The sequence below is a fragment of the Pelodiscus sinensis genome, chromosome 1, assembly GCF_052426305.1.
Source record: "Pelodiscus sinensis isolate ZL-2025 chromosome 1, ASM5242630v1, whole genome shotgun sequence".
In the NCBI taxonomy this organism is placed as follows: Eukaryota; Metazoa; Chordata; order Testudines; family Trionychidae; genus Pelodiscus; species Pelodiscus sinensis.
This window is the reverse complement of record NC_143052.1, coordinates 141,446,276-141,471,481: the sequence shown is the minus strand read 5'-3', so window position 1 is coordinate 141,471,481 and position 25,206 is coordinate 141,446,276. Positions and strand designations below refer to the sequence as shown.

General features: G+C 48.5%; 1 protein-coding gene and 1 long non-coding RNA gene across 8 annotated transcripts in view; one reads left to right on the top strand and one right to left on the bottom strand.

Moving 5' to 3' along the window:
- Positions 1 to 14,385, bottom strand: part of EPHB6 (EPH receptor B6) — a 146,391-nt gene extending 132,006 nt beyond the window's left edge. For 2 of the 6 annotated variants that reach the window (XM_075903058.2, XM_014575691.4), the window contains exon 1: positions 13,867 to 14,385. In XM_075903058.2, the coding sequence (XP_075759173.2) occupies positions 13,867 to 13,947 (81 nt within the window). In that variant the 5' untranslated portion in view covers positions 13,948 to 14,385. Of the gene's footprint in view, positions 1 to 13,087; positions 13,198 to 13,483 lie in introns of all 6 variants that reach the window. The other 4 variants (XM_006111846.5, XM_025186808.3, XM_006111848.5 and 1 more) reach the window with 4 other exon arrangements.
- A 2,364-nt stretch (positions 14,386 to 16,749) lies between these two features.
- Positions 16,750 to 22,317, top strand: LOC106732322 (uncharacterized). Of its 2 annotated transcripts, none has more exons than XR_001368600.4 (3): positions 16,750 to 16,927; positions 19,317 to 19,419; positions 19,572 to 22,317. It is a non-coding gene; the product is annotated as an uncharacterized LOC106732322 (long non-coding RNA). The 2 variants fall into 2 exon arrangements; XR_012901043.2 differs by lacking the exon at positions 16,750 to 16,927 and adding an exon at positions 18,830 to 18,910.
- The last annotated feature ends 2,889 nt before the right edge of the window (positions 22,318 to 25,206 follow it).

Genomic DNA, 25,206 nt, shown 5'->3' with positions numbered 1-25,206 from the left:
CACCCCAGCTGCTCTGCCCCAGGCATCCTGATTCAGCCGCTGCTGAAACTGACCAGCAGCGGCTGAATCAGGACGCCTGGGGCAGAGCAGCTGGGGTGCTGCTGGGTTGGTCTGGAGTGGCGCTGCGGGACCAATCCGGCAGCCCCCAGCTGCTCTACCCCAGGGGTAGGCAAGAAAAGCCTGGTCTGCTGGGGGGGGGGGGGCACTAGCTTCACCCCCCCCCCCCAGCAGACCAGGGAGACGGGGGTGGCGGGACCGCCCAAGTCCTCCACGGCTTTGCTCCGTCTCCCTGGTCTGCTGACCTGGGAGACGCGGAGCAAAGCCGCAGAGCATGCGGGCAGCGGGACAGTCCAGGTGCGCCACGGCTGTCCCACTGCTGGCGTGCTCCGAGGCTTTGCTCCCCATCTCCCTGGTCTGCTGGTCAGACCAGGGAGACGGGGAGCAGAGCTGCAGAGCATGCCCGCAGCGGGACAGCCCAAGCGCGCCTGGGCTGTCCCGCTGCGGGTGTGCTCCGCGGCTTTGATCCCTGTCTCCCTGGTCTGCTGGGGGGGTCCAGCAAAGCCGCTGGACGCCTCCAGCAGACCAGGGACACCAGAGCAAAGCCGCCGCCTGGGCGGCTTTGCTCGTTTGCCCGGGAGCAAAGCCGGCCAGGCGGCGGCTTTGCTCGGGTGTCCCTGGTCTGCTGGGGGGGGGTCCAGCGGCTTTGCTGGACCCCCCCAGCAGACCAGGGAGACCGGGAGAAGCTTTTCTCGGCCCGAGGTCACGGGTGGCGACCTGCCGCCCATGAGCTCTGGGGCGAGAAAAGCCCCATTCGTAAGTGCGGATCCGACATAAGTCGGATCCGCGTAAGTTGGGGACTGCCTGTATTGCAATCCCCGCTTCATTGACTATGTTGGGTAGTCTAATTTACATGCCTCTGTCGGCAGAGGCATGTAGTCTAGACATACCCTTAGGGAGAGTTTCAGCCAAGGCCAGCTGTGAGACACTTGAGAGACAGGTTACTTGCCTATCATGCTAATAATATGGTTGTGTTAATTTAGATTAATTAGGTAATAGTTAAGAGCTGTAATGCAAGAAATCTTCTAAAGGCTGGTGTGCAGCACAATGTGCCCTGTCTGCCCAGTGCCTCAGACTGGAACAACTGGGGGGTGGCATATCTACCTGGCCAGAGGGCTACACTCGGGGGAGTGGGAGGCAGCCGTTGCAAAGTTGCTCTCAGCACTCCCGCAAGGCCCTTTGTGTTAGCTTGACTGATGTCTAGGTTCAGGTGTAATATACTAGGGTATGTCTACACTACCCCCCTAGTTCGAACTAGGGGGGTAATGTATGCATACCGAACTTGCTAATGAAGCCCGGGATTTGAATTTCCCGGGCTTCATTAGCATAAAGCCGGCGCCGCCATTTTTAAAAGCCGGCTAGTGCGAACCCCGTGCCGCGTGTAGCCGCGCGGCACGGGGTTCGCACTCGCCGGCTTTTAAAAATGGCGGCGCCGGCTTTATGCTAATGAAGCCCGGGAAATTCAAATCCCGGGCTTCATTAGCAAGTTCGGTATGCATACATTACCCCCCTAGTTCGAACTAGGGGGGTAGTGTAGACATACCCCTAGGCCCTATGTCTGCCCATTGCAGTTAGTGAAGGCCCACTGAATACTAGCACAGCAGCACTCAACTCCTTGGGGGGGCTTAGCCATTGACCCACCTGGATACAGGTCCGTGCCCTTTCTTAGCTGGGGGCTGGGGCATGTTTGTAAATAAGAGTCTAGCAAGAGCCCCAAGTTAGTGGTCCTGCTACTTGTACTTGTCTGTGTGCAGATGCTGCTTGCCTTCTCACACAGCCAACCACAAGCCTGTTTGTGCCATGCACTAACTGGGCTCTGGCAGTCCAGATGCCATTAGGCAAAGGAGCAGCATGGGTGCAGTACAGCTCAGCCCTAGGCTGTCTGATGAATCAGGTTTCCCTGCAGTGCAGTGGCTCCTGCTCTAGGATATAACAAAACGGTTTAGCCTCTGACTGCATTTTCCAATGAGTGCCACGTCTGCATGACAGCCAATTAGAGGGCAGGGTTGCACTTGAATGAAAAAACATACATACACTCACAGTCCAGGTCAAATAATATGGGGTTATATTTTATCTTTTGTCCATGCTGCAACAGGCCATTTGCAAGATCAGCAGAAGCTGAAGTTAGCAGATGTCTGTGGTTGAGACATGGTCTCACCCAAATACCGGTCATAGCTTATTTCTGGTTTCCCCGGACTGAAAAGGGGAACTTATGTTTGGGACATTTTACCCACTGGCTGGTAGGAAAAATATCCTCAGACTCAGCAAATGCATCATTGTATAAAAGTCCCAAAATAATTGGTTCAGGCTGAGTTAAATAATCAGGACACAGGATGTGATAGATAACCACAAAGACCCATGGCAACGAATTGATGTATATGATAATAAGTTGAGAGCAATGATACACTGACTAACAGAAAAGGACACTTCAACATTAGAAACATCCCCTACTGAATATGCATCAAATATGTCAGCGTCAACATCACATAGTATAGAAGTGGGACCCCAGCCTGGGGTGATGGAGAGGAGAAGATGTCGTCCTTGGAAGGGCCAGAAGGATCACCCCTGGTGATGGGGAAGGTGAAGATAATGAGAGAGATGATGGGCTAACACCTAAGATTGTTCTAGAAGGAATGATGTAAGTACATGGTATGGAAATATGGATGGACATTCCCTGTCTTATGACAGTGGGGTGTTTATGACTGTGCTAACTGTATTAATAAACTATATTTGTAAACATACAAGAGTTTCTATAGCGTGAATGTTGCAACTGTGCACATCAGGGCTCCCAATCATAAAATAATTCAATACTGGGCCTGATCCTGGAACAAAGAACCTGTCAACCCTAAAGGTGGGTAATTAGAAATTTATACGTTATCTTAGATCAGGCAACACTCTTCTCCCCGGCCTCCCCACAAGGGGTCTCTGCATGCTCCTGTGTGCCTTTCCTCCCCCAATCCTCCCTTCCCCTGCACTCCCTTTCCCCTCTTACAGACCAAATAAAAAAGCATTTTTGTTTGAACACAAAGCTCTGATTATTTATTTGGGGGACATACAACAGGGGAGGGACTGGGGAAAGAACCTGTAATGGGGAAGGGGGAAGCAGGAGGTAGAGAGGCTCAAGATGGGGTTGGGACTGGTGCCTGCTTTGGGTACCTCGTGAGACTTTAGCTGCCCGAGAGATCCCACCACCTCATATTTGCAGGCCCCTGCGGCCCATGAGTGAGCTAGGAGGAAATACAGAGGGAGTGGGGGGAAGGCAGGGGGTGCTGGGAGTTGCACAGGGAGTGGGGGGGGGCGGAGTGGGGAGGTGGCTGGTGGACCGCTCCATACATGCAACCATGTGCTCCATGACAGATGTTACTGAGGAGCATGTGGTCTTAAGCTGGCATGACAGCTGCTCCCACATTGTCCTCCTCAGCTCCGGGTCAGCTCGGTGGCTCATGGAGCTCCTTCTTGAAGTTCCAGCTGAGGGAATGGAGGCACTCTAGGTGGTCCCACACCAGGTCCTAACATTGTCGCCTTCGCCTGTGGCTCTTGTGGGGTTCAGAAGATTGTGGGGGAGGTGGGGGACGTGCCAAGCTCGCAGCTGGCCCAGCTGTGAAGAAAAGTGACAAGGACAGTCATCCCGGGAGACACTGTGCATGAAGCCCAGCCCTCATCCCTGAGCCAACACCAAAGGTCTTGATTCAGTCGATGGTGATGTACTTCAGGCAAGGCCATCTGTTTCCTAGACAGCAGGCACTTTCCTGCAGGGGCACGGACATCCCAGGGGCATGGGAAGCAGGCATGGGAAGGTCACAGCCGGGCCAGAACCTGCAGGTGAGAGGAGGGGAAGGGGCAGCTCAGCTTCCTTTCGTGACCCGCACACATTGGGCCCGGCAGTAGCAGCATCCCACAAAGAACTTCTATCCTTCCCCACTGGATGGGGGCATGTTGGAGGAGGTCTGTGTGAGCGGCAGATGCCACTTTCCAGAGAGAGTGGTACTGGGATCCCCTCTTCTTCCTCTCCCCAGCAGGTTCCTATGCAGGGGATTGGTGTCCTCTGCATCGCTGCGCTTGACCAAGAGAGTGTGGTCATGAGCCTATGCCGATGCGGCACTGCTGTGTGTTTCCATGACCCCAGCCTCCTTAGTGGTGGCTTGTCATGGGAAGGTGTTTCACCATGGAGTATGGAATAAGGCAGGCCTGTGCAGGAACCTTTTGAGAAGGAGCGAGGGGTTCCTGTGTGAGAGCATCATAGAGCTGAGTGCTCCGGATTAGCACTCCATGTGCACCAACATGCACAGGCTGTTCTGCAGATCCCCAGGCCAAGACCACCAAGCGAGGAGCATGCAGCCTCTTGCCACCTGACCCCACATGCATACAGGGAAAGTGATAGAACACACCTGAAGAGCCTTCCCTGGGTTCATCTGAGTCCTGGGAGACATCCGGGGGGGAGGTGGAACCAGTTCCAAGCAGATGATAACCTTCTGGCTGGCAGGCAGCATGTCCAGGCTAGCCTGCTTCTCCTCCTCCTCCACAACCGTGCCCTTGTGGAGGCTGACAACGGGCATGTCCTGGTTGGAGTTAAGGATGAAGAGGGGGAGGTGACCAGCCCCTCTCCCAGGATGGCATCCAGCTGCTCGTAAAAGGAGCAGGTCTGCGGTGCTGCCCCAAAGTAGAAGCATTCTTCCCTAGCCTTTGTGTATGCATCAGAGCTCTTTGATTTTCATCCGCACCTGGTCCAGGGTGTGGCTGGGCCCCTTCTGGGCCAGGCTGGTGGCCATCCAGATAGACTCATAGACTTTAGGGTCAGAAGGGACCATTATGATCATCTAGTCTGACCGCCTGCACAGTGCAGGCCACAAAATCTCACCCACCCCTCCCAGAATAATCCTCTCACCTATATCTCAGATATTGAAGCCTTCCAATACTTTGAAGACCCCAAGATGCAGAGAATCCTCCAGCTGTGATCTGTACCCCATGCTACAGAGGAAGGCGAAAAACCTCCAGGGTCTCTGCCAATCTACCCTGGAGGAAAATTCCTTCCCGACCCCAAATATGGCGATCAGCTAAACCCTGAGCATGTGGGCAAGACTCATCAGCCAGACACCCAGAATATCCTGGATGTTCCTCTCCTCGCCCCAGACGTCGATGAGATCCAGGGTCTCTGCACCAGTCCAGTTCGGTCCCCTCTTTTTCCCCTGGACAAGGGCTTCCAAGGTGGCAGTGAGTGTGCTGGCAGCCCTGGGGGGCTCAGAGGGAGCACTGGGATCAGTCATGGCTCCTTCAATGAGTAGGGTGACCATATTTCCCCATGCCAAATATGGGACATCAAGGGGAGCAGGCTGCTGGCGCTGCAGGGGAAGGAGCTGCCAGGGCTCAAGGCTCCAGTCCTGTGGGGGAGGGAGTGGAAGGAGCCACCAGCACTCAGAGCTCCAGCACCTCGGGGTTGGGGAGGAGCTGCAGGCACTCAGGGCTCCAGCCCCCCGGGCTTGGGGAGGAGCTGCAGGCACTCAGGGCTCCAGCCCCCTGGGGTCGGGGAGGAGCCTCTGGCACTTCAGGGCTGAAGCTCCAAGTGTCAGCAGCTCCCCACCCATCCTGCCCCTCTGCATGGATGAAGTTGAGCCCCACAGCTTGCATGGAGGACAGAGGAGTGGCTGGCACTTGAGCTTCAGTAGCTGAAGCCCTGAGTCCTGAAGGCTCCTGCCTGCCCCCAGCTGCAGGAGAAATAAAGGACAATGTGCCTGTTTGTTAAAAAAGGTCAGGATTCCGGGAACAGACTTTAAATATGGGACTGTCCCAGTAAAAACAGGACAGATAGTCACCCTAGCAATGAGCGCTATGTGACATGGGGCTGACAGGGCTGGTGTGGTGTCACAAGCCCTTCCCCTTCTGCCTGCAGCCTTGAAGTCTGCAGGAGGGAGCAGTAGAGTTGTCTGGTGTGTGGCCAGAGTGGCTACCAGGGCAGCTGTGAGAGGCTTCTGGAGGCCAATTATTTCGAAATAACAGCACCTGAGCATCCACACTCACACTATTTCGAAATAACAATTTCTAAATAAGTGTTATTTCTCTTCACAAGCCGGAGTTATTATTTCAAAATAACAAGCCCGTTATTACAAAACAATTTCAAAATAGTGGGATTGTTGTGGCTGCTCGCCTTTTTATTTTGAAATAACTCCCAAGTATAGACATGCCCACGTGCCCTAGGATGAATTTCATCAGGCCCTGACAACTTGAATACATCTAACTTTTATAAATATTTTCACCCTGCTAGAATAATCCCTATTTTAGGCATTAAACACCTCAGCCTTCTTTATGTCATCAATTATTAGTTCTCTTTATCTGCTACAAAGACATACACTTTCTTTCATCTCTCTCTTGTTCCTAATATCTTTAAAGAACGTCTTCTTATTGCCTTTTACATCCTTTGCTAGGTGTGACTCATATTGTGTTGATTCTGATTTTGTCTCTATATGCTTGTGCTCTTCTTTGGTACTCCTCTTTAGCAATTAGTACGTTTCCAAGGTTATATCTGTTTTAACACACTGGTCTGCACAAATGGGAATTTTCAGCATGTTGTAAACCCAGCACTAAAGATCAATGCTGCATGTACAAGCAAATGTAGGGTTGCCAGGTGTCTGGTATGGAACCGGACAGTCTAGTATTTTCACCTCCTGTCCAGTAAAAAAAATCAGAAAATACCGGACACCTAAAATGTCCAGTACTTTCTGATTTTTTCCCATCCAGGAGGTGAAAATTCTGGGTGCTTACTGGATTTTGCAGGGGAGCTGTCCGGCCCGGCAGAGGGAGGCAAGTTGGCAGGCGGTCACCGGCAGCCTATTAGGTCCAAGAAGCCTCAAAAGCATTTCTTAAAGGGGCCATGTTGGGGTTTTTTTTTTCTTAACTCTTGGGTCCTTTTTTTTTTTGTTTCTTTTTTTGCTCAACAACTTTTGGTCTCCCCATTTTTTTTCTCAACAGATGTTTTCCCCCAAGTGTTTGGTATTTTTGGTTAAACCATCTGGCAACCCTAAGCACATGGCTTTCAGAGAATACACTGTCTAAGGCAGGGCTACACAACATGTGGCCTGTGGGCTTCATGCAGCCTGCATCCCATTTATTGATGGCCTGCTGTGCCGTTCGGGTTTGCATGGGGCTCAACACATGGCCCACAGGTGGGAGCCAATGAAAAAAAAGTAGTCAATATAGTAGTCTTCTTTTGATATGTGTTTTAGTAGTTAAATTCCTGGACTATCATTGCTCATTAAAAGTGCTGTCATATGGGTGGAAATCAGGTAAATATTGTATTGTATTAATATCAGCAGAACTGACTTAAATGGGGCCTGCGTGTTGTGTAGTCTTGCCTTACTCTTTGTATTCATTGTGAAATCTATTTGCATATTTATTTGCATGTATTTGCAACCATATGTAAGTTGCGGCCCTTGGCATGCACTGTGAGTATCACTGTGGCCTTCAAGGCTTCCAAAGTTGAGTAGCCCTGGTCTAAGGCATTGTCCCTTTCTCTCTAGCCAACCCTCTTATTTCCCCCCTGAACTGAATGTGTCTGAATGAGTAATCATTAGATCAGAGTTACATCCAATCCTAATTTCCTTTGCAGTTGAGCTTTGAGCTCACAACGCACCAAAGCCTAAATTTCTGGAGGTTAGAAACTGGTGATTGTAAAAAGTTGGATCCAAAAGCTACTACTCAGAGGGCCATGAGATTTGCCAAGCTCCTGGGCAAGGTCAGTGGGGGCTTCACACTCCCAGAAAAGGCAGGACCTTGGATGGAAAGGTCGGAGCTGGGGCAGCTAGCTCTCAACACTGCCTGGAGAACATCACATCAGGCCTCCCAACCCCCTGCCAACCCTGAGAGCCACCTGGAGTGACTGCCCAGAACTACCCATTTGAACCACTAGGCTCCGAGGCAACTGTCCCTTTTGCCCTCCATCCTTGTCAGTGGGCTTGTTTCAGGAGCTAATTTCAAAGCAGAGGCTGACTCTATGGATGCTCTGAGGCTGGAGCACAAAGGAGAAAAAAATGGTTAGCGCTGAGCTGAGCACCCACTTGCAGCCCCTGCCTATCAGCTCCTCCCCCTCCCCCCAAAGCCTTCAGCATTCCAACAGCCCCAATGATCAATGTCTCCCCTTCCCCCAAGCACCTCCAGTCCCCCATAGAACTCAACTGTTCCAATAGCCTAGGAACTAGGGCAATTGCCTAGAGAGTGCAAGATGGTGGGTTCAAGGCACTGGGAATGAGAGGGAAAATGTAGGGTGAGCCATACTTGGGGGAGGGAATGGAATGGGACAGGAAAATGTGTGTTGGGCGGGGAACTTCAGAGAAGGGATAGAGTTAGGGAAGGTCCTGGGGCAAAGCTGGGGGTCAGGTGTGCCCCAACAATTAGAAAGTCCCTGCCTCTCTCTTCATGCATGTCTCAGATGACCTCTACTTGGAAAAGAGAGGGAGGTCCCCAAGTGGCTCCCAGCTGACTTCGTGGAGATCCAGGTGCATTTCTTGCAAATGCAGTGCCAATGCCTCCATTAAGTGCATGTTTCTTTAACAGCAGATGTAGTAAGAGTGCATTTGAAGGAGTACACAATTTTTGAAGTTCCAACAATATATGCTGTTATAAGCATTGCATGCATGCCCCTAGGAAGCCACCGGTGTTGCATTTTACTTTTTTCTTAATTACAAATAACATATAGTGCATTTCAAGTCTGAAAAGTGACACTGAAAATGGCCATTGACTCAGCAAACCTTCTCCTTACGCATATTCAGAGCCAGAGAGGCTGATTTTAGTGATTAAAATGAGATTTTCCTGTTTTTCACCTTTATTCACCCTGCAAAGTCAGTACAGCTCACAGAAGGGGAGTTGGATTTCATTTTTCTTGTGCCACATATACAGATACACTTACTAATCTCCAAAAAGTTACACCTGTGCACAGTCACTGAAGGCGATGAGATTGCCCAAGTGTCAATGAGAGCAAACATTAAGGCAGTGGGGTGACACAGATGTAAGTGTGCAGAAGTTCTGTTAGTAGTAGAGGTGAGAGTTGGAAAAAGCCCAACTGACTTTCAGAGCCGAGCTGAGCTTATGAAACTGCCAGTTAGAAAAACAAATTTAAAACTGTAAAATGATATAAAGCTTTTCTTTTTTATAATGATAAGGTACAACAGTAATTTGACAATTAAGAAGAAAGAGAAAATGGGGTAGGTGGCAAGGAAAAAAAAAGAACAAAGTTTCTAAGTTTTCTTTTAGACGAGCATTCCACTGCACAGTTTTGTTTGTTTTTCTGTAAAATCTTTTTACACATAAACTGAGCCCATTTGATCTGGAATTGCTGGCAGATGATAAAAATGAAGCCCCATGATGTCATTTACATACAAGCCTTGCAAAGTGGAATTGTACTGTAAGTCAGCAGCTAAAAATCACAAAAAGATAGGCAATGCAAAAGTTAAGAGTTTCCTCAAGCAAGATTAACTGCCATACTGATTTATACATAGTATATTTTATTTATCTTTCTTCTGCACATGTATTTTATTGTTTGTGTTAAATACACATATAGATTAGATTGCACGTGGCCAAGCTAATCATGCAGGTGAAACTTTAAACTCAGTCAGGAGAAATACAAGGTAGCTCTGCCACCATAACTGTCATTAACAGTGTTTTTGTTTTGAAACAATAAATGGGCAGGAAGGTGATATTGGTGCTTACTCTGCTCTCCCAAGAGGATAGAGAGGGACAACGCTGGAGCATGAATGTAACGGAGATGCAAGTCTCAACAGGAGCAGACACTGAGAGAGAGAAGCATTCTTGAAGCCAGGTGTTCTACAAAGAAGCTGTGTGTATGGGCATCCTATCACAAAAAGTTATCTCAGGACGCCAACATGGGAGAAGTGTGCATAGGATGAGTGTAGTATCTCCGGGTATGTCTACACTGCCACCCTAGTTCGAACTAGGGTGGCTAATGTAGGCATTCAAAGTTGCAAATGAAGCCCGGGATTTAAATATCCCGGGCTTCATTTGCATCTTGCTGGGCGCCGCCATTTTTAAATCCCCGTTAGTGCGGACTCCGTGCCCTCGGCTACACGCGGCACGGAGTAGGTAGTTCGAATTAGGCTCTCTAATTCGAACTACCGTTACTCCTCGTGGAACGGGGATTTAAAAATGGCGGCGCCTGGCAAAATGCAAATGAAGTCCGTGATATTTAAATCCCGGGCTTCATTTGCAACTTCGAATGCCTACATTAGCCACCCTAGTTCGAACTAGGGTGGCAGTGTAGACATACTCTCCCAAATGGAAGCATGCATGGTGAAGATGAGCATCTCGGGGGAGAGGACACGCTGAGAAGCACCTGCAAGAATCTCTCATTGCTCAGAGAAAGGGGAAAGGTGTGTTGCCTTAGGGCAACGTTTCTCAAACTGTGCTCTAGCCACGAGACATCTCCAGGGGCTCCGCAAGGTTGACAAACTGGAAACATCAATAGGTACAACACATACAATCAGTGGACCGCTGGGGCTCCACATAAATTTTTACGCATGTAAAGGGCTCTGGAGCCCAAAAAGTTTGAGAACTGCTGCCTTAGGGAGAGGAGAACGTGATCATTCATTGTTTGAGGAAATAGGTATCTTTGTTATGGGCATATTATTAGACCTGGGGAAATTCTGCAAATGTTGCATTTGGAACCACAGTAAAATTGCAGAAGCAGCTTGTGGAACAAAGAGACATGCTGGGGGCAAGCAAAGGCATGTATTTCTTTGGGGTCACCAGCTGCCTCTCCCTCTTCCATCTTGTCCAAAAATATGTACACCTTATCACCAGCATGTATTCAAGTTCGTAGCAGGGAGGTGAAGACTGTGGCTACGTCAAGTCTGGACGCGCGGGTGTCGACATCAAAGGCATTTGTCGACCACCCAGGTAAACCTCATCCCAGGAGGCATACCTGGGTGGTCGACAAATGCCTTTGATGTCGACACCCGCGCGTCCAGACTACCGCGCTGAGCCGACAAACAGCTGATCGGCTCAGCGCGGCAGCCATGTAAATTTAAATGAAGCAGCTATTATTTAAATTGCCGCTTCATTTTCTTATGCCTGGTAGCCTCATCTACATGCCTCTGTCACCAGAGGCATGTAGTCTAGACGTAGCCTGTATTAGGTTTTGAGAGAAATTATATGCTCCTTGCCAAATACTACTTCCACCAACTGTTCTCACCACAATAACAGTTTGGAAGAGTTGAGAAACTCAGCATACAGCAGGGAAACTACATTCTCTTTTTCCAGGCTTGTCTACAGTGCTACAGCACAGCAGTGGTGCAGCAGCAATGACATTGTAGTGCAGTAGCATAGACACTTGCTATAGTTACAGTAGGGCTACGTTTACACTGGCATGATTTTGCACAAATACTTTTAACACAAGAGTTTTTGCGTTAAAGTATTTGCGCAAGAGAGCATCTACAGTGGCATGTGCTTTTGCGCAAGAGATGTGCTTTTGCGCAAAAGCATTTGTGCCAGTGTAGATGCTCTCTCGCGCAAGAAAGATCCAACGGCCATTTTAACCATTGGGCTTTCTTGCACAAGAAATTCATGTTGCCTGTCTACACTGGCCTCTTGTGCAAGAACACTTGCGCTAGAGGGCTTATTCCTGAGCGGGAGCGTCATAGTTCTCGTGCAAGAAGCACTGATTTCTTACATTAGAACATCAGTGTTCTTGCACAAGAACTTGCGACCAGTGTAGACAGGCTGCAAGTTTTGGCGCAAAAGCAGCTGCTTTTGTGCAAAATCTTGCCAATATAGACACAGCCTAGGGGTTTTTCTATCACTGTGGCTAATCCACCCCCTCAAGAGGTGGTAGCTAGGTTGAGGGAAAAATTCTTCCATCAACTTAGCAGGTCTATGCTGGGGCTTAAGTTGACTTAACTACTTCTCTCAGCAGTGTAAATTTTTCACCCTCTGCTCAGAGTAGGAGAGGACAGTTTGCCTTTATTAGGGCACTTCACACAAATACAGTCCTGGGCACCCCATTGCCAGAAAGATAGAGACAAACTGGAAGGAATTCAGAGAACAGTAAGCAAAATGATAAGGAGATGACAAGGAACGAGGAACTGATTTACGACACATCTAATCTAGTTAAAAGAGTATCCCTGGTAGAGGAACTGGGCAGGGATGTAACTGTAGAGCAAGTATTTGAGGCCTGCCAACATCCACAGGCAGAAATGTTTAGGGAGATACAAGGAGTTTAAACTATGGGATAAATGTTAAGCCAGGGTGATATTTTCAGGCTAGAGCTCAGGAAACATGTAAGAGCAAAGACTGATTGGACCATGGAATAGTTGCCCTAGGAAAATCTCAGGAGGGGAATAGGTAGGAGGGTACAATCTTGCTGTGGCAGTGGTGGGAGGGCTGGAGGAAGGTGAGGAAGATGGATTCGCTCTGTTCATACAGAGCTTTTCAGGTCTAGTTTCTAGAATTCTGATAAGAACCTCACTACAGTGAAGAGAAAGGCAGCTCCCCATTTCTCCCCAGCTGAGGTGGTATCCCAGCATGGGCATGGGGAGAGAAAGCAGTGTCAGACAGGAGAGACGGCTGGAGGCAGCTCCCCCATCACTACTACCTTCTGCTTCAGCTATTAAGCTATTTGCATTTAGTCTCTCCCTTCCAACCCCAGCAGAATTAACCAATGATAGGGCTACTGAGGGATTCCCCTCGTGGGGCACTCTTTCCCTCTCTGTCTTGCTCCCTCCTACAGCTATATAGTGAGAAGACGTACGAGATCTTCCCAACCAAGGGAGATGGGTACAGGAGATGAGAGTTTAGATGAAGTTAGATCATGTCACTGGGACCATGGAGTAAATGTGAGGTTACCTGTCACAATCCATACATTCGGGCAGATGTTGTCCCTTAGGGCAATTTCCACCACGCTCAGGAAGTAAGTTAATTTTAACTCCTACTATGGCCTTCCTTCCCCACAAACACACATATACCCTGCAGGCCCCACTGCAGGCCCATTTAACAACCTACATGTACGTGGAAGGGACAAAGGCATTCTTACTGTAATTCCATCAACTTCAGCAGAGTTACACCAGGGGTAAATCAGGTCCAAATCTTGCTTCCTCCCTCAGGAAAACCAAAGAAAGCACTTAGCAGATGCTCTTGAAAGAGCTACAGAGAAAGTAAAAAAAAAAAAATAGCCAGAAACAAGCAAACTGAGCCATGCATGTGGGAGAAATATCATCTTGTGCTTGTAATAGCCATGAGCCCAGCTGTGCAGCAGCAAAACCATGACCTGATTTCATACAGCTCATCTCTCCCCTCCCTACTTGCATCTAGCATCTGACAGAAGAGGGAAATCTGAACACTCCCTTCCAGCCCCACTAACACAGGATTTTAAACAGCACAAACCTCCTTCCCCATAAAAATGAGTTGAAATGTCACTCAGCAAAAATACCTGGTTTGCTTCTCTCTTTCCTACGATCTCTCAACAGAGAACTGAGGATGTCCAGGATGATGGCTCCCTCTCAGACCTCTTCTGATGGGATCATAATGCCTTTACTCTGTGATTTCTCTCCTGTGTCCTCCCTTCTCCTGCGGGTACGTGGTGGTATGTCTCCCTCCCTCTTGCTTTCTCTCTGCACTCTATTCTAAAGAGATCCTCACAATATTCCTTTTTGCTTTGATCTTTCTAGCGCCACTCGGGAAGCTTTCTCGGGTCTTTTCTACTGGAATTGTGCCAATCTATCTCATAGCATCGGAAAAGTTAAATTAGAAAGAAGGTCTACTCAGGTTTCATCCAGTCCATGTCTTTGGGGCCAGCGAAGGACTGGTACTTACTGTACATTGACTAGTGCTTTGTCTTCTTACGCTTGGTGATCGCTCTCTGCCTGGGATCTCTCTTATTGAGATTTTTTTCATAGGCTCTTTTGCTTGGGAGACTCCTCTTAGGAGGGTTTCTTTCTTGCTAGGCTTCCACTGTCTTTTGCTGGGATTTCTCTCCGACCTCTTTCTTCTTCTGATCTCTGCTTGGGATTTCCCACTTGCTGGGCTTTCTCTCTCCGTCTACCACTTACTCCGCTCTCTCGCTCTCCCTTGCTCTGGCTCTTCCGAAGGGATCTCTCGTTCTCCCTTGCTGGGATCTCTTCCAGGATCTCCCGTCTCCCTTGCTAGGGTCTCTGTCTTTCCCTTCAGACCCCTGCTCCTCCTCTCCCCCTGCAGAGGCCCGGCTCGGCTCCCGAGGTTCAGTGCAATGCGCCGGGGCCTCCGTGTGGCTGCAGGACCCCCCCGCCCCGGAGCAACAGCTCCCGCTCCTCCTGCTGCTGCTGCTGCAGCCGCTGCTCCCGCCCTCCCCACAGACACACCAGCTTCCCAATCCCAGCCTCCGCGGCTCCCCCCCTCCCCGCTCCGCCGGCAGAGGCAACGTCCCCCTCCCAGGCTGCCGGAGGCGGAGCTCCGCGCGGGGCCGGTCCCTCACGCACACGCCCTTGCCCCCTGCAGGGCGGAGCTCCCCGCCCGGGCTGCCTGCTCACGCTCCTCCCAGCAGCGCCCCCCTCGTCCTTCCAGCGCCCTGCGCTCAGCGCGCCGGGCTGGGGCTCCCCTCTGGCCGGGCAGTGGAGTCGGAGCTGCTCCGGCTGGGACTGGCCCCGCGCAGCTCTGCCCTGCGCAAGGGGAAGAGGGCGCCTCGAAAACGCCCGCTCAGTCCCCGGCTGGGACTCCTCCACAGCGGTAGGGGCAGAGCCTATTTGTGCTTGGGGGAGAAAGGGGAGCTATAGGACGAAATCGCCAGCCCGCTGAGCACCACACCATGGTCACACTGAGCTGTGTGGTACTTGTTGGGGGTACTAGGAAGACAGCAGACAGCCTAGGGGGTTTCCTTCAATCAGGCTGGGGGGCAGGGGCAGCAAATTAGGCCACAGCTGAGTTGTAGGGACAGCCCCCCACTGCTCCTCAGAAGTATCTCAGGAGTCAGCCAATACTGTAGAGGACAGACATGGCCCCATATCTATTGAATTTCTAGGGGAAAGGTAAGCACAAGCCTGGCCATTTCTAAAGATCCATCCCTCAGCCAAAAGGGAGGAGCAACTGAATCTACTGCTCACATAAATTCAGGGGAACAAATGAAAAAACAGGCATGGGAGTGAGGGTCACAGGTTCAAAGCAGAGAGCCAGAAGGGGTACTGAGCAGAGAGCCCTGGACAGGGCCCATTGCTCCTCAAAGGGACCGAGAGAAACTACCTTCAGATATGACTTCAGGGAGGAGCAGCAACAGGCCTCACAGGCACAGGCTGTGTCTACACTGGCACCCTTTTCCTCTTAAAATCAGGAATAAGGGATCTTCCAGAAAAGGCTTTATTTTCCAAAAGATCCCCGTCTAGACTGGCGTTTTTTTCCGGCAAAGCCCCGAGCCGGAAAAAAGCGGCAGCCATGTTCATGCAAATGCAGCGGGGAAAATTTAAATCCCCGCTGCATTTGCAATTCCGACTTGTCTCATCTGCATCCCTTTTCCGGAAAAGGGTGCCAGTGTAGACACAGCCACAGAGTAATGCCCTTACCCCCACCCAACTTCTTTCTCCTGGTATGATGGATGGCCAGGAGGAGGTTGATGAGATCCTGTGACTGTGAGGCCACAGGTTGAGTGTGAGAATCAGGAAGCATAACCAGCACTTTTGTCAGAGGTTCTGGAGAAGCAGAAATTGGGACTGCAAGCAGTGTGCCAGGATCTTGCTCCAGAAATGACAGAGATGTGGGGAGTTGATGAACTGTTCCTGGTACCCACAACAATTCACCCGTGTTTGTGGTTTCATGAAGGAGCCAGCAGCTAATATCACTTATGGGCCATGGGACCAGTGTGTAGTGCAGACTGGCCCACTGGAGCTCTGCCTTCCTTCAGCGGCGTCAGGTCCTACTGTTTGGTGTTGGGGCAGGGCACGAGAGTGAGGAACTGGCACAAGCACATAAACATGGTTCCTGGGTCCATTTCAGAGGTGGACAAGCTGGATGACCTTCAGCCAATTTCGGCTGCATATCAGAGCAGTCTTGTGGGACAGAGGCCAGATGCTCAGTCCAGGCTGCTAGGAGAGAGCATAGAGCACACTCCTGCAAGCCCTCCCCCACAAGGAAAGCAAGAGAAACAGTTAGTGGGAACAGAAAGGGTAGAACTTGGAGGTGCCAGCAAATCTTCCTTTGCTGCTCGCAGGGGTATGCAGTTATGATTCCCTCATATGCAGAGATATAAACATGCAAACATACACACTCACACTTAGCCAGCCCACCACAATCATATGAGTATTTAAAAAGGCTATTTAAAAGGGGGCTACCTGCAGACATGGGCCACACGTAAGGCTGTAAAAGGTACTCTGAAAAGTTTGCAGCACTTTTCCACACACCTTCCTATGGAATATGTTGTCAGGATATCAGTGCACAGTTACTTATACCTTGCCTATAAACATAGCTGCTATGTCTACACTGGCCAGTCTTGCATAAGAACATATGCAAATGAGGCATGATTATGAATATTGTTGCACCTAATTTGCATACTTAATGAAACACCATTTTGCACTCGTTAAAATAAGCGGCAGAATGGCTCTTGCAATATTCATTGCTGTGCCTCATTTGCAAGTGTTCTTGTGCAAGATTGGCCAGTGTAGACACAGCCAGACAATTTCTTAATCCCCTCTGTCATGATTATGAGGGTTAGCCAGCAGCCTGGGGATTAAGGGGTTAACTACACCTAGCCAGGTGGAGTGACCAATAGGAATGTAGGTGCGACTTTTCAAACTGGGACAAAGGAATTTGGATTTTTTCCTTTCTCCCTTTTGTCTCTCTGTGAGAGTTCCCTGCAGCTACAGAGAGGGACAAGCATGTCTCTCTCTCTCCAAGGCACCAGTCTTCATTTTCTGTAAGTAGGGTAAAGTTTAGGTAGTTTTGTTAGGTTTTATTGTTTTTAGGGTTGGGTAAGAGACCTGAGATCTGGCACTGTTTAAAAGATGTTTTGGCTTTTCTTTGTAACTAAGTTCTAGGCCCATGGAGTTTCTCCATGAGTATATTTTGTTATCTTCCTATCTAGTCATTATGCTTGCAACAGGAATATTGTTGTAATAATAAAAGTTCTTTCTTTTCTTTTTATTAACCTGGCATTGGTTAATTGTGTGCCCTAATTTGTATTTTAGGGGTAAGATTTCCCAAATGATCTTTCCCCTGGTTTCTTTAGCAACATTTGGGTGGTGGCAGCGGAAGTTTTATTCCCAAGATCTAGGTTTTTAAGATCTTGGGGGAAGTTTTATACCAAAGCCTGGTAGATAAGGCTTTGGGGTACACTTGCTGGCCCCCACTTCTGCATTTATCATGCCAGAGTGGGGAAGGAGCCATGACACCCTCTGTGGAGGTTTCTAGCCACAGCCCCTCCTGATTACTACAAACTTCACTACCACCCCTTATAGGTATGGATACATATTAATTAGAGGGCTAATTTTGAGAGATACCAAGCACCTGATGAGCTCTTGCAGTTGCTGCTAACAGCAGTGAAAGCTTAGATATTCTACTCTACTTAGCACTAGGCCCTTACTCAGCACAGTTATGTAGTAAATTTTTTCACGTCTTTCTCTTTTCTGCCCCTTTTTACTACAAAGGGGCTCATCTGGCCCAGAGAGAGAAGCAGTGAGACTCTACCATTTCACTGCGGGTGAAGAAGAGAAGAAGTAGCTACTTTGTTGGATGGGCATGGGAATACTTTCTCCCCACACTGAGCTAATGGAATAGTCCCTCTCCCTGGCTCCCTCCTCCTCCTTAGCGTGAAAGCCAAAGCTAAAAGAGGGCTGCTCTGAATGAAAATGTTTGGGCAAAGTTCCTGTATCACAGACACACATACGCATATGCAACATACAGATTTGCTGTTTCAAATCCCTCTTGCTGGTGGGTGGGAGATGGAGACTCCCTCAGTGGGGAGGCAATGTTTAAATTCTCTCCCTCCACCAGGCTCAACAATATGTGCAGTTCAAGGGGGCTTTTAAAATACGTTTTTCTTCTGTAATCTCTCCCCTCCCCCAAGTCAGACTGTCACATCTCAAGGCATAGCACTGAAGTACACATGGAGCATTGTGCCCACCCATTCACAGCCATGACACAGAAACAAACACACCCTGACAAAAACATGCACACAAATGCACTCTGTCTCAGGCTATTGTGTATGAGCCTAATCCTGCTTCCAATGAAGTTATTGTTAAAGTAACAGATGGATCAGGTCCTATGTATTTGTGTGTAACATGCAAAGAAACAGATACACCAATTTACATATATACATTCACACTTTAGACACAGACTTGCATACTAGAGAGATACACATATGTACACACACACACAGACATCCTAATACATACAAGAAAAGGGTATGTTCTGAAAAGAAAAGACCAAATAGCAAAGGATAATCCAACTCATAAATCCCCTCTCTGTGTGGAACATGTTGGGTCCTGAAGAGAAAAGAGCTGGAATGTGCAGGGCAGACCACACAAACTAGACAGACAAAACCACCCATGAGAGAGAAGTCCTGGAAAGGAGGGGTGAATCATACACGGGGAATGGAAAAAAGGGAAGTAGGATGTGGAGAGGGAAGCAGAGAGAAAGAACAAGAGAGATAACATGGATGGGGGGGGGGACAGGGAAAGGGGCAAGTTGGAAGCCAAAGAATGGGGTGGGAGGAAGGGGATAGAATAGGAAGGGAACCGTTTGTAACATATGGGAGGTAATACTTAGCAATCAGTCTTAAAGCAGAATTCCAAATTGGTTTCAGTGGAGAGTTCTGCTATAAAACCAAGTGTTCCAGGACAAGAACATGGCTCTAGCACATTTCCCTAACTCAGCTGTGAGAAAAATTCCACAAAAGCAGGTAAATAGCTTTAAATCAGCAACAATGGTTATTGCATATTTCTGGTGCATTTCAGCTATGGCCTTGTTTTTTGCCATAAATTAGACACATGGGATTAGTTAGGCTATGTCTACACTATAGACCTTATGCAGGGCTGCTGTATCACTGCATGGTAAGGTCGCCTGTGTAGCTGCTCTATGCCAGCGGGAGAGTCTACTCCTGCTGACAATTAAACCACCCCAAGGAGTGGCAGTAGCTATGGTGGCAGGAGAGTGTCTCCTGCTGACACAGCACTATTCACACTGGCACTTTTGTCTATGAAACTTATGTCTGTCGGGATGTATTTTTTTCAAACCCTAATTGACAAATGTTTTGCCAGCAAAAGTACTAGTATAGACAAAGCCTTCTTTTTCACTGGAATACATAGGAGAGACCCTTGGCACAAAGGAGTGGAGCCCTGGGAAGAGGCTAACCACTGAAGATCACAGATGAGCTCTTGGGAAGGTAGCCAGAGATGAAAGAATGAAAAGGTGAATACAAAGCCAGCGATAGTGCTGGAGAATGAAATGGGCCTGCTGAGAGGGACAGTGCAGCTTACCTGCAGCCTTCCTACACTGGCCAGTTGGCATTTGTAGCTGGTGAGAGTCAATGCTGTCAAGTTATGTGCTTTTTGCTCTTCTAGCTGCATCCTGAGTTGCAAGATTTTCCTCTTGAAATGAGGCTTCTTCTGGCTTCAGCCAAACCCTGTGCGGAGGGAGAAGTTCCTGCTTCAGCACTGCTGTGGTCACAGACTGGCTCACCTCCTTGTTCTCACTCAGCTCTCAGTAACTGCTCCTCAGAGCACCAAGGTTCCTGTTGCATCTTTTGCCAAATGTCTCTCCATTCTGTGGGGAACCAAACATAAACCAGAGAGGGAAAAATCAGCATCCACCAAAGAGTCAGAGAAATATCTTAATTGTTATTTATTGTGTGTCCCATGACCAGTGTGTGTGGGGGATAGCTAGACAGCTTCTTGCCCATAGGAGGTTCAAGTCCATCTCTCTTCTATGGCTATCCAATTTCTATCAGTCTGTCTGTTTTATTCAGTCCTATCATTCCATCTATCTATGGGGCAATCTATATAATCAAGGCATTTATAACACACTCTGCATCACAGTATTCCCACACAAGTAATACCCAAGAGGAATACCAATCATTTATTTCTGGACCAGGATTTGAAGGAAATCCAAGCAGAGAGGCAGCTGCCTGGATAATCTATGCCGGGTTTTACTTACAACAGGCCTGGTTCCACGCTGGGACTGAGCACTTTGGAAGTATTTAGTCAATTAGGTGCAGACCTTCATTCCAGCTGGGCATGTTCAATCACAGCTGCTGGTGCTACCTGAATGCTCAGACCTAGTTGTAGTGGATTAATTCAAAGCTCCCAGGAACACAAGACGCCACAGGGAAGCTGCAGCTGCAGAGGGGAAAGGGGAATAACTCCTGTGAGTCCTATAAGGCCTGGTTTCCTAGCTCCAGAGCAGAAAAAAATAGACAGCCCAGAGAAGTGGAGGGTTAAATGTGTGTCCTGTACAGAGTAAATCCTTAAAAACTTGAGAATACTTACATTTGTCTATGTGGTTCCCCCTCCCAAGTCCCCTCCAAATTGCCTCTCAGTGACTCAACCGTTTACAAGTTCCCTTGTTCCCCCTTTGCAGATGAAACACATCTCATCCCTGAAATTTTCCCAACTCCACTTCCCCTTCCCAGCTATCAAACTGTCCAGTCCTTTTTCCACATGCACTTACTTTCTTAGTGGCTATGGAAGATGGAGTCCCCTCCAATAAACAGCTCTTCCTCCTTTCCCCACCAGTTGCTAAACCTCACTCTTGCTGCCTCCAGACACTCCTTCTGGACAACTTAATACCTCTTCCCTCCTGCCAAACCCTCTCCTCCCCCTCAAGTGCCCAGAATTCCCATCATCTGTGAGCCCTGCTATCCCTGACAAATACTCAGACCCCCATTCTAATCTCATTCCCCTACTAAGTGTTCTCTCCAGGAATTTACGGTGTGCTCCTAAGGATTATATAGCTGGGACCTGCAGGTCCTGCTGGATCACTGAACCACTGGAGCCACTAAAGCCTGGTCTACAACATGGATTTCTGCCGGAATAACTGTGTCAGTCAGGGGCATGAGGAGGGGTGATATCCAACTGAAAGCTATCTCAGCAAAGCTACGTCTTTGCTGATATGTCTTATTTTGCTTGAGGGGCTGGAATAAACCATGCTGGCAAAACAGTCTAACTTGTGTGCACACCAGGACTATGTCTACACTCGCTGCTTCTTGCGCGAGTAATATGCAAATGAGGCTAAGTGTGGAATATCGCCACGCCTCATTTGCATACCTAATGAGCCACCATTTTTTTCACAAGAGGCTCTTGCGCAAGAAGGAGCATCTACACTGCCCCTTCTTGCGCAAGAAAAACCCTGTTGCGCAATGCCGTTACACCTATTACTTTTCAGGAAGAACAGCATTGCGCAAGAAGGTTTTTCTTGCGCAAGAGCCTCTTCTGAAAAAAAGGTGGCTCATTAGGTATGCAAATGAGGCTCGGCGATATTCCACGCTTAGCCTCATTTGCATATTACTCACTCAAGAAGCCGCGAGTGTAGACATAGCCCAGGAGTCCTTTGCTGGTATGGCATACAGGCAAGGGGACTGACAGCCACCATAGGCCCCAGAACAAGGTGTGTGTGTAGGGCCCAGCCCTCAGTCAGAAGAGGACTACTCTAGTCATCTGCAACACTCCGGACATCTGAAGAAGTGGGTGTTGTGAGAATCACAGGTCCGATGATGCATACCCAAGGGGGGAAGGACAGAACCAGGTGGACCATTTTAGCAAATAAAAAATATTTATTTATAACAGTGATGAATTTATAGTATTTATTCTAAGATTTTTAATAGACCGTGTTAATAATTAATTTACAGTATTTATTATATTTATTCTATGATTTCTAGTTAAATGTGTCAGAGATATAAGGATGGGAATGGCAAGGGCAATAGTCTCTATTCTAAAAATATCCAGCTACACTAATTAAATAACAGTGATGACTACAAACTCTATGTACTACCCAAAACAACTACAACACTAAGCTTATACAACAAAAAAAAATCAAATCATACATACCAACTTACACAGCACACGGAACATTTCACAGATATCGGTTCGGTTGTGAAGGCCTTGGTTACGCCCGAGAGTCGGGGAAGGTGGCTGGTCGGTTGATCAGGCCGGCAGCGCTTTGAAGTATACGGGAAGGCACACGCACGGTGGTACGTGTGTTGTGAAGACCTCCTCGAGTGAACTGTGCGATGGGTATTTATTCCCAAATCTGCACATCGCTTTCCCGCGCTTGCATATTACCATATATGGCCCAATGGTCACCAAGTGGGGGGGGGGGGGGGTCTGTGTACCAGGGGTTGGGCCGAAACTGAGCAGGTTTCATGCAACCAGGTAAGCCCCGCAGTTCTCAGGCCAAGGTGACGGGTGGGAGAGTCTGAGGCTATTTTCCCCTTTTCACACCTTCCCTTTTTCTAAAGGCAATGGTATGCAGGAAGGGTGCAGCCCACTATAGCAAGAGTGGCCTGGCCAAAATTTTTTACTGGGGGGGCAGTTTTTTCTCTAACATTGGGCTGTGCCCACGAAAGCTCATGATACCATCTACATGTTTGGTTAGTCTTTAAAGTGTTGTTTTTTAAGTTTTCCTGTTACAGACGAATTCAGCTACCCTCTGAAGCTGCTGAGGATAGTCATCCCCCAGCCCTCATAGCTGTGGAAAAGTGTTCCAGTGGCAATTCAAAGGGGCCCCTTGAATTTCTGGGCTCCAGGATAATTGCCCCTTTTGCCCCCCTCCTGGCCCCTGTCAGCAGTCCTGTATACTGATGTAGTTCTCCCAGCAAATTGCTCCTAGGAGACTCATGTAGCAATTGCCTCATGCAGTCATTCCTCTTAACGGTGATTCTAGGCCATGCTTCACAGTTCAAAGGGCTTCATTTTCTTTCACAAACTAGTATTTGAGCCAAGAGGCCAGAGCTGTCCTTATCCATATGTAGAATACAAAGCTGTGTAGAGCACCTGAAAATTTGGGACATCACTGGGTCTTAATGTCCACGCATCTGCCGTGTCCTATCCCTGTTCTGTGGCTCTACTTCCTCCAGAGAGGATTTAGTTAACTTAAAAGTGACGAAGTCTGCCAGAATTATTAGAACACTGACCCTGTAAAAGAGCCGTTCTGCTGGTAATGAAGCCATTTACCAGGCATTTGCCTACCTAAGGTATATTCTGTCAGTTTCTGAATTTACAGTGTTTGTCTACAGGACCATAATTTAAAATATTTTTTAAATATTTCATTAGTGTGTTGCAGAAGATTATAAAATCACCTCTCTAAAATCATCATCAGTTGCACCCCCTATGGCAGGAAGGCTGGCACCAGCAGTCCATAGTGTGACTGTCCCCTCCCTCTCTGCATGTTTCACTCCCTGGCAGTGGGGAAGGTGCAGGCCCAGCAGCTGCAGCCCACATGGTGCCACTTCTCGACACTCTGGTAAGTACTGGGAAAAGACAGGAAAGAAGAGGTGTGTCACATTACCGAATTGGAGGGAAGCAGTCAGATCGCTGCTGCACCCCTAGGTGGGGGTGTTGGCCCCAGAAATTGGTATAAAAGGGAGCCATGTGGGGTATTGAATGGGAGCTTATTATTTGCTGATCTTATGTACACTATTTATGTGAGTGTATAATGTCTGTGTGTGTAGGTAGGAATCTGTAATCTGTGTGGAAGCTGAATATTTCTCTGAATGTGGTTAAGCATTGCTATGGACAGGCTGATTAGCCAGGCCCTGTGGGACAATGACACTTGATGGGCTGAGGATACACCCAAAGAATAGGGGCTGTCACCTGAGAGCAGCCAGCAGGAAACACAGAGATTGGCCTCTGACCAGGTGACCTGCTGCATACAAGAAGAGGCCAGGAAGGAGGTATAAAGAGGCCATGTGGTCGATGCCATTTTGTTCTCAAGTCAGCACTTCATCCCAGAGGCAGCACTGCAGGGATCGAAGAGCCCAGAAGACCTGTGAACCCATCCTGACCCTAGGATGTGCAACAAGAACTTTTAAACCAGCTGTAACATCTCTGCTAGATGGGTCCTGCATCGAGGACTGGGAGATTCGGTGCATGTAACATACTATTCTTTAACAACCTGACTCTCATGCTTTTCTTTCTTGTAATAATAAACCTTTAGATATAGATTCTAAAGGATTGGCCCAGCGTGATTTGTGGGTAAGGTCCAGAGGGTAAATTGACCAGGGATCTGTGGCTGGTTTCTTGGAACCGGACAGAACTTGTTCGGGGTAGGTGGGATTGGGTGCTAGGACCCCCCACCTGTGTATAGGCCCGGGGCCATCTTGGGCACGGATATTGCTGGGGTGTCAGAGGGGTTTTGCTCGTGAGGCTTCAGGCAGGCAGCTGAAGCACTCTGTGGGACTGGTTTGTGGCCTGTTTGGAGAGGTCACCAGTCGGGGGGCTGTAAGGAGCCCCGGATTCGAGCAATTCATCCTGAGCAGACGCCCTCAACTGTGCCCAGACACGGCCCGGTCCGTCACAAGGTGAAGCAAGGGTGGGGAGCAGTGGGGCCAGTGCCTCCCCTCCTTTCCCTGCCATGCATCGCCACTGAACTAAGGATTATGTCTGTGTTGCAATCAGAGCTCAATCAATGTAGCCTACCAAAGACAAGTTAAGGATTGACTTTATCAGTCTGTAAGAGCCGACATGGGGAACAAATATTAGTAACTGGCTCTTCAAGCAGACAGAGATGGAATAATATGTTCTAATGGCTGGAAGCTGAAGTTAGACAAATTCAAGTCTTGAAACAAAGCATAATATTTTTTAGCGGCAAGAATAATTAGCCATGAAACAATTTACCAAGGTTGTGATGGATTCTCCATCTCTGATATCTTTTAAATCAAGAGTGGATGTTTTTCTAAAATATTTGTCGTAGGAATTATTTTGTGCCAGGTTTCTGTCCTGTGTTCTACAGGAGGTCAGATTAGATGATCACAAGGGTACCTTCTGGCCTTGGAATCTCTAAAGAGTGAGCAATGCGCTACCAGAGCTGAATAACAATAGCAGTGAAGCCAGGACCGCATGGGTCTGGGACTGCAATTTATCAATAGCCCATGCTACTGCCCATACTGTCCAGGCTTCACTTCTGTTATTTACTCTCCTTAGAGCAAAGTTAGTTCCGGTAGCTTCCTGGAATAAGGGACCTTTCGGAAAAGGCTTTATTTTC